At 43.3% G+C, this 14627-nt stretch overlaps 4 protein-coding genes across 4 annotated transcripts; all 4 read left to right on the forward strand.

Moving 5' to 3' along the window:
* Positions 1–571: 571 nt before the first annotated feature.
* Positions 572–1938, forward strand: PCYB_147020 (ENTH domain containing protein; the record flags this gene model as incomplete). The annotated part of the gene is made up of 4 exons (XM_004225173.1): positions 572–630; positions 797–986; positions 1163–1615; positions 1834–1938. 4 exons carry the CDS (start codon positions 572–574, stop codon positions 1936–1938), a joined length of 807 nt encoding a protein of 268 aa, XP_004225221.1.
* Positions 1939–4348: 2410 nt separating this feature from the next.
* On the forward strand, positions 4349–5269 carry PCYB_147030 (hypothetical protein; the record flags this gene model as incomplete). Its single annotated transcript, XM_004225174.1, has 1 exon — positions 4349–5269. A coding segment is annotated over one exon (921 nt), but the record flags the coding sequence as incomplete, so codon positions are not given.
* Positions 5270–5691: 422 nt separating this feature from the next.
* Positions 5692–7484, forward strand: PCYB_147040 (hypothetical protein; the record flags this gene model as incomplete). Its single annotated transcript, XM_004225175.1, has 2 exons — positions 5692–7214; positions 7394–7484. 2 exons carry the CDS (start codon positions 5692–5694, stop codon positions 7482–7484), a joined length of 1614 nt encoding a protein of 537 aa, XP_004225223.1.
* A 2000-nt stretch (positions 7485–9484) lies between these two features.
* On the forward strand, positions 9485–11704 carry PCYB_147050 (5-aminolevulinic acid synthase; the record flags this gene model as incomplete). The annotated part of the gene is made up of 2 exons (XM_004225176.1): positions 9485–11361; positions 11557–11704. The coding sequence occupies 2 exons, from the start codon at positions 9485–9487 to the stop codon at positions 11702–11704; spliced, it is 2025 nt and encodes a 674-aa protein (XP_004225224.1).
* Between the last annotated feature and the right edge of the window lie 2923 nt (positions 11705–14627).

The raw sequence follows: 14627 nt of genomic DNA on the forward strand, positions 1-14627 counted from the left end.
ATAATTCTGTGATTCCATTTTTAACCGTTACACGGGTCCCTATTAAGATTGCGCCAGCAGGGGGGGGGTATTGGAGCCATATTGTTGTACCATTTGGACAGCATTGGGGATGTACTGCTGTGAAAATTCCCCCCCTTTTGTCGCCAACTGTGTGACCCGTAAGTGCAAGGCGCAACTTGGAATGAGTTGTTGTGGAAGGCTGCCTCCGTGGGTCAGTCGTACACGTGGATTTGTGTTGTGTGTGAATTGGGAGGCATCTGTGCATACGCATAAGTGCGTCCGAAAAGACACTCAGAAGTAGACTCCAACAGGTGTAACTACATCGCACCCTCGACCATTCCTCCTCTTTGTGAATCGTCTAATCATAAGAAATTTCTTCATCTTTGAACTTCCCTTTTGTCCTATGCCGCCATAAAGGTGAGAGCAAAAAGAAGGGGAAAGTGACCCTGACATTAAAACGTTAGCAGCGTGGGCATGTACCATTTTTTTATCGTGCACATTTCGTTTCCCCCCATGGTGTAGTGAGGAGATGGTACCTCATCACACGTTCATATTTTCTCCCACTTTGCAGATGTTAATATTTAAAAAGGTTAATTCAAAGGTGTTAAGCATAAACAACTATTTGCAGAAGTAAGACTTGCTCAACATGGGGAGTTTTTCTTTACTCCTCCCCCCCGTGAGAAGGGCGAAAAAAAAAAAAAAAAAAAATGTGATCTGTGGAATACTCTGCAATGCTGACGCAATTTTTCGTAGCATGTTATGTTACCCTTAACCTCGCCTCAACTTCCTTTTTTAGATATTTAGAGTCCAATCAGTTCGAAAAAAATCTTAAAGAAGCACTAAATAACAAAAACTATGGCGTGTCGAATAGCCTTCTGTATGACCTGTCGATCTCAACGTATGATGCGAATTACTATAAGAGAGTCCTCAGCGAGGTTTTCAAGGCAATCCAGGAGAAGCCGTCAAAATGGAGGAGAATATACAAGGTTAGTACAAGGGGAGGAGTCTTCCTCTCTCCCTTCCCCCAAAAAAAAAATTTCCCCCTTTTTGATATGCCCTTTTTGGAATGATAACTCGGTTTGGTGATACGTATACCTGTTTTGTCATAGCTTCTTAATTTTTTTTTTCTCCATTTTGGGTGACCGTCTCCCCTCCCCCGTAGGGATTAAGACTGTGCGAGTACGTAATGAAAAACGGATGCGAGTACTTCATCAGCGACGTGAAGGATAAAGAGGAACTAATTAAAAAACTTACGCACTTTACCCATTTAGAAGACTTAAAAGACAAAGGAGTAGGTATAAGAGAAATTTCAAATAATATTTTAACGTTGTTAAGAGATAACAAATATTTGAAGAATGAAAGAATGGAAGCTGCGAAATATGCAAATATTTGCACCAATATAGAATCTAAGCCGATTGAAAAAAAAGGATTTTTTTCAAGTCGGAAAAAGAAAACAAAAAATAAAGGGAAAAAAATTTTGGAGAATAACAAAAGAAATTATATGGATACAAGGAGTACAAGAAATCCACAAGAAAAAAGTATTTTCGATCAGATAGAGGAAGAGAGAAATATGCTAAATCAATATGCAAGCAATAATTACGACATGAATGATATTGTGCATAGATCGGATGACCGAAGGAGATCCAGTAGATATACTTCTGCCAGTGCGTCCTCATCAGACTCAGACTCATCCGATGATAGTAGTGGGAGCAGCGGGAGCAGTAGCAGCAGTGGGCGTGGCAGCGGGCGTGGTAGTAGACATGGTAGTGGACACCGCAGCGATGGGAGTAGAAGTCGGAGCAGTGGCTCCATATCAGGACATAAATCAAACAGAAGGAAATCAGGCAGAGGAAGAAAGCACAGAAATGCATCTGTACAGTCTTCAAAATATTCACACTCTTCTTCAGCATCACATTATGGTTCGAGATCTTCATATAATTCTCGTTCCAAGTCAGCTCGTTCATCATCTCGTGTATCTTCACGAAGTTCCTCTCGTAACTCGTCCGCCTCGTCCTCTGCGTCGAGATCGTCGTCGCGGTCGTCCCGCTACTCATCCGCGTCAAGTCAGTCCAGTTACTCTTCGAAGAAGAAATCTCACGCACGAGATAGGAATCGGAAGAGCAAAGGCTCCAGAAGGAACAAGTCGGGGCGCTCTAGATGAGCAGCCACGGGGAGAGACAGCTGCCAGGAAGTTAACACACCAGGTAGAATATCCAAATGGAGAAAACACAAAAAGGATTATTTACATGCGAGCATAAATTGAACAGCTTTGGCAGGACCAGTAGGGCGTCCCCCCCCTAAAAATGATGAGGCTGCCTTCGAAGTTTTGAACCCCTGGAAGTTTTGAACGAAGGGGAGCAGAGCGAAATGTCAGTTGATTGAAATATGTAGTAGGGTTCATGCCCTATGCATGTTGGATTCGCTCATTTGGAGGTTACCTAATGGAGGGAAGAGACGACCGATATGGGGTATAACACTTTTGCCATTTGTTTTGTCCCAGCTGGGGATGCTAAGAGGGAGTAACAGGGTAAACAGTCCACCTCCGCGGAGGCGTTTAACTCGTTCGTGGAGCAAGAATATACGATATATATAAGTGCAGGCACTCATGATCGAGAGAATACGTGGTGTAGGAGGTGGGAAGCAGCATGAGGCTATAAGACGATTCGAAGCGTTAGTGATGGGAAAATTACTACCATTTTTTTTTTTTTTTTTTTAATTTACCACCGGTAGGCAGAGTTCGCCAAACGGTTGGGACATATCACATTTGAGCTGGCACTTTGAGGATTTTTTTTTTTTTTTTCCTTCCGTCTTTTTTTATGGCAACAATAGTGTCGCGTTCAGGAATGGACCAACTAGTGGAGGAAGGGGAACACCAACTAGTGGAGGAAGGGGAATACCAACTAGTGGAGAGGAAGGGGAACACCAACTAGTGGAGAGGAAGGGGAACACCAACTAGTGGAGAGGAAGGGGAACACCAACTAGTGGAGGAAGGGGAACACCAACTAGTGAATTTTTGCTCACGAGATTGTGCGGGACGGATTTATGTACCATCTATCCAGAAATGCGATTTATTTTTCTTGCCACAAAATTTTGTAAACTCAGCTGCTGATTGTGGACGGTGGATCCTCCCTGTCGAAGGCTTTCTGTGCGTGAGAAGGAGGTAACTGTCCGTTCCGTACGCAGAGTAGTGCCGTGCATGTGGGCGCTGCTTTAGTACATTAGCTATGCGAATGTTGGTCTGCTTGCAAATTGATCTGCTGACAAACTGATCTGCTGACAAACTGATCTGCTGACAAACGGATCTTTTCGCATATTGATCTGCGCGCATATTGGTCCGCTCGCGTTTAGCCTACTCGTGCGTTGCCCTCCATTTGGTAACACTGGGTCATAGAGAGTCCCCCCGAGAGTATCCGCCTCGAAGCGCCTCTCCTCCACCTGTGCCGCAGTTTGATTCGTAGGGTTGACCCCGCCGTTTTTGCATACCACCACGTGGATGTACATACAAGCATACGCATATGTATGTGCGGTATGTATATGTATATCCTTACATGTACATGTGTTGTTCACCCCCTCGATTTTTTCGCTTTAAAATTTTATGATGTATGCTCAACTGGTATATGTTTTTGTAATTTGAGGAGCAAACTCTTTCCCCCTTCTTTTAATTTGACCTGCATTTGGGAGAACGGCAAGTTGGGAGAGCCAACCCGTTGGTGGCTTGGCAAAACGGCAAAAAAAAAAAAAAAAATGACACGTAAATCTCGCCTAACCTGTTCAGAATTCCGTTTTTTTTTTTTTTTTTTTTTTTTTTTTCCCCTCTGAGTGATAGCCAAATTGTAGTCCCATAAAAACATTCGATGTAGTCCTGCTCTACATTTTAGGATAGCACAAAAGAGTAGCCGCTTTTTTTTTTTTTTAAGAGTCTCTCTACCCGTGTCAGATTATAGAAGGCGAGTCTCCTATATGCGAAGGGGCATTCGCACAGTTCTGCATCGCGATACAGTTTAGTCTCTTTTGCGGATAGCGTGAACGCAACTCGGGTGGGAGTTCCCCGTGGCTGTCATAGTTGTTGAGTAAGCATCGAGGAAGTCACAAAAGAGGAGAAGTGGCTCCCCTTGGGTTTGAGCAGTAGCGAAACGAAGCAGAAGGGGAGGCGGCCTGCCCGTGCGCGAGGAAAGCAGTCGCAAAAGGGGTAGCCACGTGACGCAGCAGTGTAGCGCAGCAGTGTAACGCAGCAGTGTAGCGCAGCAGTGTAGCGCAGCAGTGTAACGCAGCAGTGTAGCGCAGCAGCTTAACGCAGCAGCGTAACGTAACCGCGCAGCTTAACCACGTAACGTAACCGCGTAACTCAATGGGGGAACTGTTTTCAATAAAGAACCTGTTCATATGCTCGAACGAAAGAAGCGTGGAGGAGCTGCGGACGGCCATGGAGGGGCTCCTGAAAAAGGAGAGAGCCGAAGGTGCAGGGGGGGAGGAGGGCATAAAAGAAGAGACAAAGCAAGGAGGAAAAAAGTATGAAATGATTAAGGATTATATGGACGCAAATAAAAACAACATACTCCATTTTGCAATTTACGGAAATAACATGAACAACGTGAAATTTATAATCGAAAACACAAATTTAATAAATAGCATTAACAACGAAGAGCAAAATGGATTAATTATTAGCGTCCTCAACAGAAACACGGAGATCTCAAAATATTTAATTGAACAAAATATTGATTACAATCAGAAGGACAAACATATGGCGAATGCTTTACTGTACAGTCTGATCACACAAAATTACGAAATTTTTAACATACTTTTGGAAAAAAAAAATATAGACATCAATGTTAATAGCTTTGAAAAAGGGAATTTATTAAGTATATCGATATTTGAAAGGAATATACATGTGTTAAAAAAATTGTTCAATAAATTTATTTGTCCCTTTGTTGAGAGAAGCATATATCCCCACCCACTTCTTTACATCACGTATAGTAACGATAATGACATGCTGTTCCTTTATTTAAGCTACTGTTTGTATTACTGTACCAAAGATGATACGCTTTATGAGATAAACAAATTGAACTTTGACGAATCCAGGGAGGAGATTTACGTCGATTTGGGTCATCCACAGGTGATTCGTTCCATTTGGGGCAATTCCAGTTATGACCTCAGCGCTTTTAAGGATATATTAAACATGGCAGACGAAAATGGCACTCCTCTGTTTAGCACGTGTAGCGATAATGGGAACTCCCTCGGGAAGAACATTTTCGACTACTTTAGAGCCTCGTCGTAATGCTTGTTGGAGGAGAGGTATAATTGGGGGAGGCCGTTCTCCCCGCCATTCTCCCCGTCGTTTCCCCCACCATTCTCCGCCGCCTTTTGAATCCATGCACACTATACCATCAGCGTGGGCCATATCAGCGGTGTGAGCCATATCAGCGGTGTGGGCCATGTCACCGATGCGCGCTTTTGCTTCAAAGTTCGCTCGTCAGTTATGCACTGCCCCGATGGAACTAGCAGGGAATTCCTTCCACATTGATGTCAATTTTTTGGCAATTTTTTTGCCATTTTGTGCGATCGAAAAAGTGCCGCAAAATATCCGCAACGTTGCGCTGATGGGCAGCCATTTTTGTGGGCACCGCGCAGGAACACTCCTCCTGGGGATTTTCTCCCCAAACACACACAGCCAAGTTACACGTGAAGACCCAAATGGGGGGTGCAATTTCGTCAAGGCGGATACTTTTTTCCGCCTGGGCAGCTTTGTTACCTTTAGGAGGGGAGATTGGAAGAGGGCACAAACCATTTGCGGAGGGCATCCTGAGGATATTCCCAAAGAACGACTCGATAGACGGCATACTGATACACCTGCCTTATAAGTTTATAAAGCATAGGGTTCACAGCAGGGGGATATACCTTCATGCCAATTTTGATGACCTCGATTCGGTGATAAATTTGGTCGAAATGCAGAAGAAGGTTGCCAACTTGCATTGCAATTTGAGGAAAGAGAAGGGGGAATACATCCGGGGGAGGGACTCTCAGGGGGGGGACTCTCAGGGGGGGGACTCTCAGGGGAAGGCCCCCCAGGGGGATGACTCCGAGGAGAAGGACTACCAGGGGAAGGCCCCCCAGGAGAAAGCCACCCAGGCGAAGGCCCCCCAGGAGAAAGCCCCCCAGGGGAAGGCCCCCCACGGGGAAGAAGTGCTAATTACGAACAATTGTGTCCTCTTTGTTGACATCAAATATAAAGACAGTTTAAAAAATATTTTCAAGTTCATGGATTATATACACAAACATACAAGTGCCACAGCGTTGGTTTTTATTTGTGATAACTTTTTATATGACAACGAGATATATAACCCACATGAGGACCTGAACACTACAATCCTGCATTCCAGTGTGCTGACCTACTTGGTGCCATACGACTCCATGATAGATTATCAGCAGAAGGATCAGTACGACAAATTCACATTTGAGTTGTATTGGGGAATCACAAATAAGAGTGATATTGTACACATAAATTATCACTTAGATTTTGGGAAATATTTTAACTACACTTTTTTTCACTACATGAAAAATTTTCTCCTCGATTTGAAGGAGCATATAACATACGAGATTCATTTTAGCATCCACAAAAATTTCACCATAGACCCCCGCTTTTGTTTCATCCGTGATTCGTCCTACTGCATAAGCAAGCCTGACTACATGAACTCCAACGTTGTGCGGGAAGTGGTGGAGCAGCAGGTCCGCAGCCTGTGCGTCTACCAATTGACCGCCATGGGGGGAGGAGACGACTCCAAGCAGGGGGAACCACCTGAACAGGAGGAACACATCACAAAGGGGGAGCACCTTCCAAGTCACGTACAGAACAAACGGTTCAGTGAAAAATTCATTCAGTATATAAATGCCCTGTTCGATTTTGGGTTCGAAAAAAATCTGTGTTCTAGTGGGTCAAACGATTTGTCGAAAAAATGTTCAGATAAAATTTTAGGTCACTTGGGAGTACCCGTACAGGAGGTCAATAAATGCTTTCTAAAAAATTTCCATGCCTACATGAAGGACATGATAAAAACCAAGTTTTATGTTTACTCGATAGAGATAAATGGGCAGACGTACAAGCTGAAGCTGAACAAGGATGTTAGCATCCGGCTGATCTGTTCGGCCTTCCGCGTCATGCCCAAGCGCTGCGCGGACTACCTTGCGGGCGGCGTGTACGGCACCTCCCTTGTGCGGAAGTAGGCGGCAAAGCGGAAAGCGGGAAGCGATTCTGCGCGAGCCTACGCATATATGCAAAGGGACATGCCCACGTATATGTACATTCACATGCCCATTTATATGCATTCACATGCCCACGTATATACATCCAAATGCCCACTTATATACATCCAAATGCCCACTGGTGTGCCCCCCGCAGGAAGAGCAAGAAGAAGGAGCTGGTGGCCTTCTACATCCTCCTGCTCCTGGTGCTATCGCACATCTTAGGGACTCTCCTGAACTACGTGTAAGTTGGCGAAAGTGCGGACGCACGAATGAAAAGTGTAATATAGTCAGTGCATGCGGTGAGGAGGAAAAAGGAGTACTGCACACATTTGCCACTTCCACGCCCCGAATTGCGCTTACACACTTAGTGCAGTTTGGCTCATGCGCGTGCAGCTGAATTGTTTATTATTTAGCACCACATGTCACGCTCATTCTGGGTTGTTCCACCGCAGGGTATCATGCCACCTCGACGCGATCGAGGGGAAGAACTAGGTGCCCCTGTTACTCACGTGGATGTGCATGGCCAATAGGAAAACTGCCATGCAAGTCCTCCGAGATCATCATACAGTGACTTAGTGGTCAAATGAGGAGGTGTCACCCACAGCAGAAGGGGTAGCAGAGCCAAGGTGCCATTTCTGCCACATGCGGGTGGCAGCTGCGGGGCGAGCCTACAAAGAGGGGTCTTCCCCCCAAAAAAAAATATGTGCACATGATAAAACACACATGAAAAAACACACATGTGGATATGAACATGTGGACATGAACATGTAGATAGGGACATGTAGATACGAACATGTAGATAGGGACATGTGCATCCTTATGCACGTGAATGCTTCCCGTTAAGTCACTCCCCTTGGTCAAATCGTACGTTGCAAAGAAGATCCATTTAATTGCCCCCCTTTTTTTTAATTTTGCAACCACATGATCAGTAAGGGTGACATATGTAGGAAAACATCGCGAGAATGTATCCTCTATTTATCGCAACGCGCGCAGGTGCAGAGGGACACGTATGTGCAAGTCGTTCCACAAGTGCTACCACGATCAGTTTTTTTTTTTTTTTTTCCCCACCTTTATATCAGCGTAGCATTTTTATATTTCCTTCATTTTTAAAAAAACATAAATTATTTTTTCTAAATTATTTTTTCGCCTTATCCCGCAAGTTCCCCTTTTTTGCGAGTGTTTTTTTTTTTTTTTTTTCTTCGAGGGAGAGCAACGATCGAATGCCTAGCAAGTAGAAAAATTTGTTCTAGCTTTTGCGCAAACAGATCAGCATTAATTTCCTTCCCTTTGGGGCATGTCCCTTTTGGCAACATTCCAACCTTGTGTGGCCTCTTTTTTTGCATTTTAACTTTTTTTTTTTTTTTTTTTTTTTTTGCGAATCGAAGTTGGTTGCGTGAGCATACAACGGTTAGGTGAGAAGCTGACAAGGGTACATGCGAACCACAGTGAAGAGGGGGTGCTTGCCTCTTCTTTTTTATGGGAGCACAAATTGGTAATCTGACAGAGGACACATATGTTTGCTCATGTCCCTGTTTGTTGCGTTCCTTACTTATGAACACTGTTGCCACACCATTTGAATCGACCAACGCGAGCCGCTTAGTGAATCGACCATCGCGAGCCGCTTAGTGAATCGACCACCGCGAGCCGCTTAGTGAATCGACCACCGCGAGCCGCTTAGTGAATCGACCACCGCGAGCCGCTTAGTGAATCGACAACCGCGAGCCGCTTAGTGAATCCCCCACTCTGCTTTCAACCGTTTGGGACACCTTCAGAAGGGCCAACAAAAAAAGAAGAGAATAATTAGGAGCCGCTCCGCTCTGCTCCGTGCCGCGTCCGTACGTACGTATTACTTCGGCACCACATTTTTGTGGACACTCTTTTAAGTGGCTCTCGCAGCCCGCCTCCGTCTGCCCATTTGTAGAAATTTCTCTGAGCAGGGTTTATCCAATTTTTGTTCTTCCTGGTCCCCTTGGAGATAACACATTTGGAGTCGGAAAAAAGGTACGTGAGGGATTTGCCTCGAATTCGAGCGCCCAGTTACCGCAAATCTGTGTCGGTGGCATGTCAAAGCAGCGCATCCTCCCAGCTGAGGAAAATCACACATATTAAACTGCCCAAGTAGGTATAAATAGCTCAGCCTGTGAAGAGGCCCCCAAAAGGAAAAAAAAAAAAAAAATAAAGCAGTCTCTCAACCATTTGGCCACTCTATCAGTGAAGCACCCAACCAGCCACGCAAGTCGACAAAATGAGGCAGAAGAAAACGCTGAAGGTGAGCATCCACGAAATTAAAAAGTATTGCCCCTTCGTGAAAAACATACAACTCTTTTATAATGCAAATGAGAGCAAAAGCAAAGACAAGCACAACAAAAATAATGTGGTCCTATCAGTCATGTCGAATCTATGCCCTGTGGGAAAGGCCATCAACGAAAAGCGCCTAATCATAATAGACAATAAATCGAAGATAAATATTTTTAAAATTCTGAGAAAGTCGAATATCATATCGAGGCAGTTGGTGGACTCGTTGGCTGCTCGAAGTGGGACAATAGAAGTAAAAGCGGAGCACAGGGATCAGCCAAGTGGGGGGGTTACTGCAGTGGGAAGAACACTTGCTGGTGAGTATGGCCCTACCGGTGATGCTCGAGGAACGGAAAGCACCCTTTGTGGAGAATGCCTGTGTAAGAGCTGGGGCCAACTCCATCCCCCCCCACACACCAACAGCAACAGCAACAGCGGCACCAACACCAACGGCAATAGCAACACCCTTAGTGTAGTTGAAAATACCCCCACTGACTCATTAACATGGTCGAATGAAGCCTATAAACTATTCCAAAAACAGTGCACAAACGAACTGAAAGAACTTTTAAATAAACTCTATTTAGATAAAAGATACAGAGTGTTTACCATCCTAAACAAATGCAGAAAGTATTATCCAAATGTGCATATCGAAAATGACAAATTATTGCTGCCCATTTTTTTTCAGTTTTTTCAAAATTTTGGCTACAAACACTGTGTTGGGAATAGTGCCTGTAGAATTGGGGCAGATTATGATGTCGTTGCGGATGGATTGAGAAGCATCTCCCCCAGGAAGGAAAACAATGATGAGTGTAATTCTTCCAATATTCGCACATCTGTTATGAAGAGAACCAACGACAAAACAGTCGTGTGGTGCTCAAACGATTATCTATGCTTGTCGAATAACCAAAAAGTGATAGAAGTCGGAATCGAAACGCTGAAAAAAATTGGGAACAGTAGTGGAGGCACAAGGAATATTTCAGGTAGTCTACTAAATCATAGTCACTTGGAATATATTTTGGCTAAATGGTTTAATAAAGAGAGTGCATTATTATTTACCTCGGGGTATATAGCAAATGTGGGTGCATTAGAAACTTTGGGGAAATTGCTAAATCTTGTGTTCGTATCGGACCAAATGAATCATGCATCTATAATCAATGGAATCAGAGAATCTAGATGTGAAAAATTTATATTCAAACATAACGATATGCTAGATCTAGAAAAGGTTCTAAAAAATCTAAGAACAGATAAAGAATATCAAAATAGAAAAATCATGATTGTGTTTGAATCCATTTATAGTATGTCAGGGAATATTTCTAACATTCCACGTATTGTTCAGCTAGCCAAAAAATATAATGCACTTACCTATGTTGATGAGGTTCATGCCGTAGGACTATACGGAAAAACGGGTTCAGGATATTCAGAAGAATTAAATCTATGTGATCACATTGATATAATTAATGGTACTTTATCAAAAGCTATAGGTTCCTTGGGTGGGTTCATTTGTGCGAACAAGTATTATATTGACGTCATTAGATCCTACTCGCCCCATTTTATTTTCACCACGTCCTTGACGCCTGTTAATATTAACACATCTGCGGAGGCCATTCACATAATTCAGAGCGACATAAATCTGCGAAATAAATTTCGCCAAGTTGTCCAAAAGACAAAGGAAAGATTGGAGCGACAGGGGATACACATTATGAAGAACAACTCCCACATCGTTGTCGCCTTGATTAACTCTGCTGAGAAGTGCAAGCAAATTTGTGACGACCTGCTGACGGAACATAATATATACCTGCAGCCGATTAATTACCCGACCGTTTCGAGGTAAGGAGGGAGCGCGCCGTCGCCTTTACGCCGCCATGCGTTTGCACGCAGTGTGTGTAAGGTTTGTGCGTTCGCCATTTCGCCTTTTCGCTTGTTCGTCTTTTCGCTTATTCGCTTGTTCGCCATTTCGCCGTTTCGCCGCTTCTCCGTTTCTCCGTTTCGCTCATTTGCTGCCCCCCACTTGCCACTCCTCAGGGGATCGGAAAGAATCAGAATCACGCCCTCACCGTACCACACAGATGAGCACATTGAAAAACTGGCGCGCAGCCTTTACCTGCTCTTCAAAAAGTACCAAGTAAATATGTTTGATGGGAAGAACAGTCAGGCGCAAATGAAGCTATAGTGCTAGGCGGGGCGAGGCCCCCCCTCCCCACTTTCTTTTTGTCTGACTTGTCCACACGAAGGTGATGCATCGCCTGCCACATATGTATGTATACATATACATACATAAGCAGATGCATGTGCAACTTTTTTTTTTCGACCTGTTCACCCAATTGGCAAAATGCGATCGCGCACAGGACTGCCAAATCGGATCTGAAAATGTTCGAAAGCCGCACCATTTCACGCTGCGTAATTTTTTCCCACCATTTGGTTTATACCCCCTGCATCCATCACATATATGTGTGCGCGCTCAGTGAGGAAGGCATAATTTTTCGCTGAGTCGAACCTTTCGAACGTTCATATGATGCAGAGACCATCGAGAGGGTCAACCGTAGCAACAGGGGAGCTACAAAAATGAGGCACTTTCGAAGGGGGCCACATAAGAGGTTTTGGCTCACAGATGTGTGCCCACCGATTTGGTCATATTCATATAGTAGCCCTTGCCCCACCGTTAGGGGAGCTATGTTAATCCTTCACACGTCAGTAGCTGCATAATTGGATAACCACGATGTGCAGTTCTGCCAAATGGGTAATATTTGCCAAATTCGTTCCACATTTTGAGACCATCTTTGCATTTGCCGCTATCAGCGCGCACATTACAGTTCGTGGGGACGTGTGCGTTTACGGAAGGGAAGTTCCCATCGGTCTGTACCCTAATCAACAGGGTTCCTTTTTTGAGGCGTGATTTGTGCGGGGTGTGCACGAACGGGTGAAACGGGTTGGGCACATGTTATAAGCAAATTAGACCCATTTCGAAGGAGAGAAAAAAAAGAAAATACGATGTGAACTGGTCATAGATACCGCGATCATATTATGCGTGTGCGCACGATTGACACATTGGAGGTGGCCCCTTATATGTGTCCATTTGTTCGAACGATGATTGCAGTTAGAAATGCACGATTGAAAGAGCCAGAATTAGCGAGAAAAAGTACACATAAACGATAATATTCTATGCGTGAAGGCTTTTCATTTCTTCTGCGTGAATTTACAAAATGTTATTTCTCCATTATTTACCTTCTTCGAACTGCAGTGGTACACATCAGTTACCTCGGCGAACAGGCATTTTTCTTTTTTTTTAAACGTTTAGAACGAGCACAATGAAGACAGACAATTTTGTTAACAAGGCTCGAGTGGGTAGCAACGTAAAAACGGATTGGAGAAAAAAGGAAAGGTGAAAGTACCTCGAAATTTTAGCGTAACTGAAGTTTTGCATTTTCCAAAATGTTCACTCTGTAATCGCTTCGAAATTTTCGCTCTTAGCCAAATGGGCTTTACATTTCGCTAGCCATTTTAAAAAAAAAAAAAATCCCATTCAGGTAAATTCAACAAGAATGTTAAAATCGCTTTGTTGCTATCAGACGTATGGCTTTTCTCACGTGGCGATCGCAATACATGTTTAGCTATTCTTTGCAACAAGTGTACTTGTACGCTTTCATGTGACATTATGTTCATATTCGCCTGAGCGGTCAGGCGATTTTTCAACTTTTTCACGTGCTTATAACGTGTACAATTTGGGGAAAAAAAAAAAAACTAGCTTTTTAAAAGCGAACTTGGTTTGGTCGGGGAAAAAAAAAAAAATTATCACCATATAAAAAAGTGCCACTTTAACTGTATCGTATAATTCCAAGAAATCGCTTGGTTGCTGGGAAGAAATAATGTTTAAATTCACGATGGCAAAAGGTATGCGCGAAAAAGGTTAAATGCACAAAGTACAAACTAATTTCGCCATTCCTCTTTTGCTCGCTTAATTGTTCGTTCACCTGGCGCTTATTAATTTTTCCTTTTTGCCATAGCGCCGCTAACATTTGCTGCCCATTATCCGCTGCGCGTGCACCCTCCCACTGACGTGCGAATTGTCACAATTTGGAACCCCCTACGTATATGCGCAAGTTTAATTATATGCAAATGTACTCTCATTTACATACGCATATATGCACAATACGCGGTTAGTGAAGGGTACACGTGAACGCAAAATTCGTTTCTCTTGGGAAAAAACGAAAAAAAGTCATTTTTCCAAATTGGGGAAAAAAGCGAAGTATAACGTAAAAAAAAACGTGAACAACCGTAAAAAAAGTGTGGACAAAATTAAACAAAGGTAAACAAACGTAAGCAAACGTGAAAAAAGGAAAAACCAAACCAAAGAACGGCAAGGAATTGCAGTACACACCTCTGCGCCTTGAAAGGAACACAAAAGAAACGTTAAATATTCGCACGCGCGCGCCACGCGACGCAACGTACATATATATGCGCGCAATTGTACACTTAATTACACGTGTAAATATATACTTAATTGTACGCTTAAATACTTCCAAACAAGAAAAACAAATTAAAAAAAACAAAAGCAAAACAAAATCGCCAGTAGCAGTTCAGTTGCATTTACCCAGCTTAAATTTTAACATCCTTAACTGTTGCTTCACGATTTTTACATCAAGCGTTTGCCACACTTACGTTGCACGTTCGCCACATTTACGTCGCACGTTCGTCACATTTACGCCGCACGTTCGCCACATTTACGTTGCACGTTTGCCACATTTACGTTACACGCTTGCCACATTTACGTCGCACGCTTGCCACATTTTTTCCCTCTGTTATTTAATTTTTCCTTATCCTTTTTCGTTTTTGCTCTTTTTTTTCTTCCAAACGCGTGTAAATTTGAACATTTTTTTTTTTCAATACGTTTACATGTTACACTCCTGAAGCAGAAATATGTATATATATATTTTTTTTTCTTGCTAGTGGATTATCTGTTGTGTTCGCGCGTATAATATATGCAGTCACCCGTACGTCAATACCGTCAGTAAACCATTCATCCATCCAGCAAACCAACCAACCAACCAGCCAGTTTTTTTTTTTTTTTTTTTTTTTTTTTTTTCACCTGAATTGTT

Source organism: Plasmodium cynomolgi, chromosome 14 (assembly GCF_000321355.1).
Source record: "Plasmodium cynomolgi strain B DNA, chromosome 14, whole genome shotgun sequence".
Classification (NCBI taxonomy): domain Eukaryota; phylum Apicomplexa; class Aconoidasida; order Haemosporida; family Plasmodiidae; genus Plasmodium; species Plasmodium cynomolgi.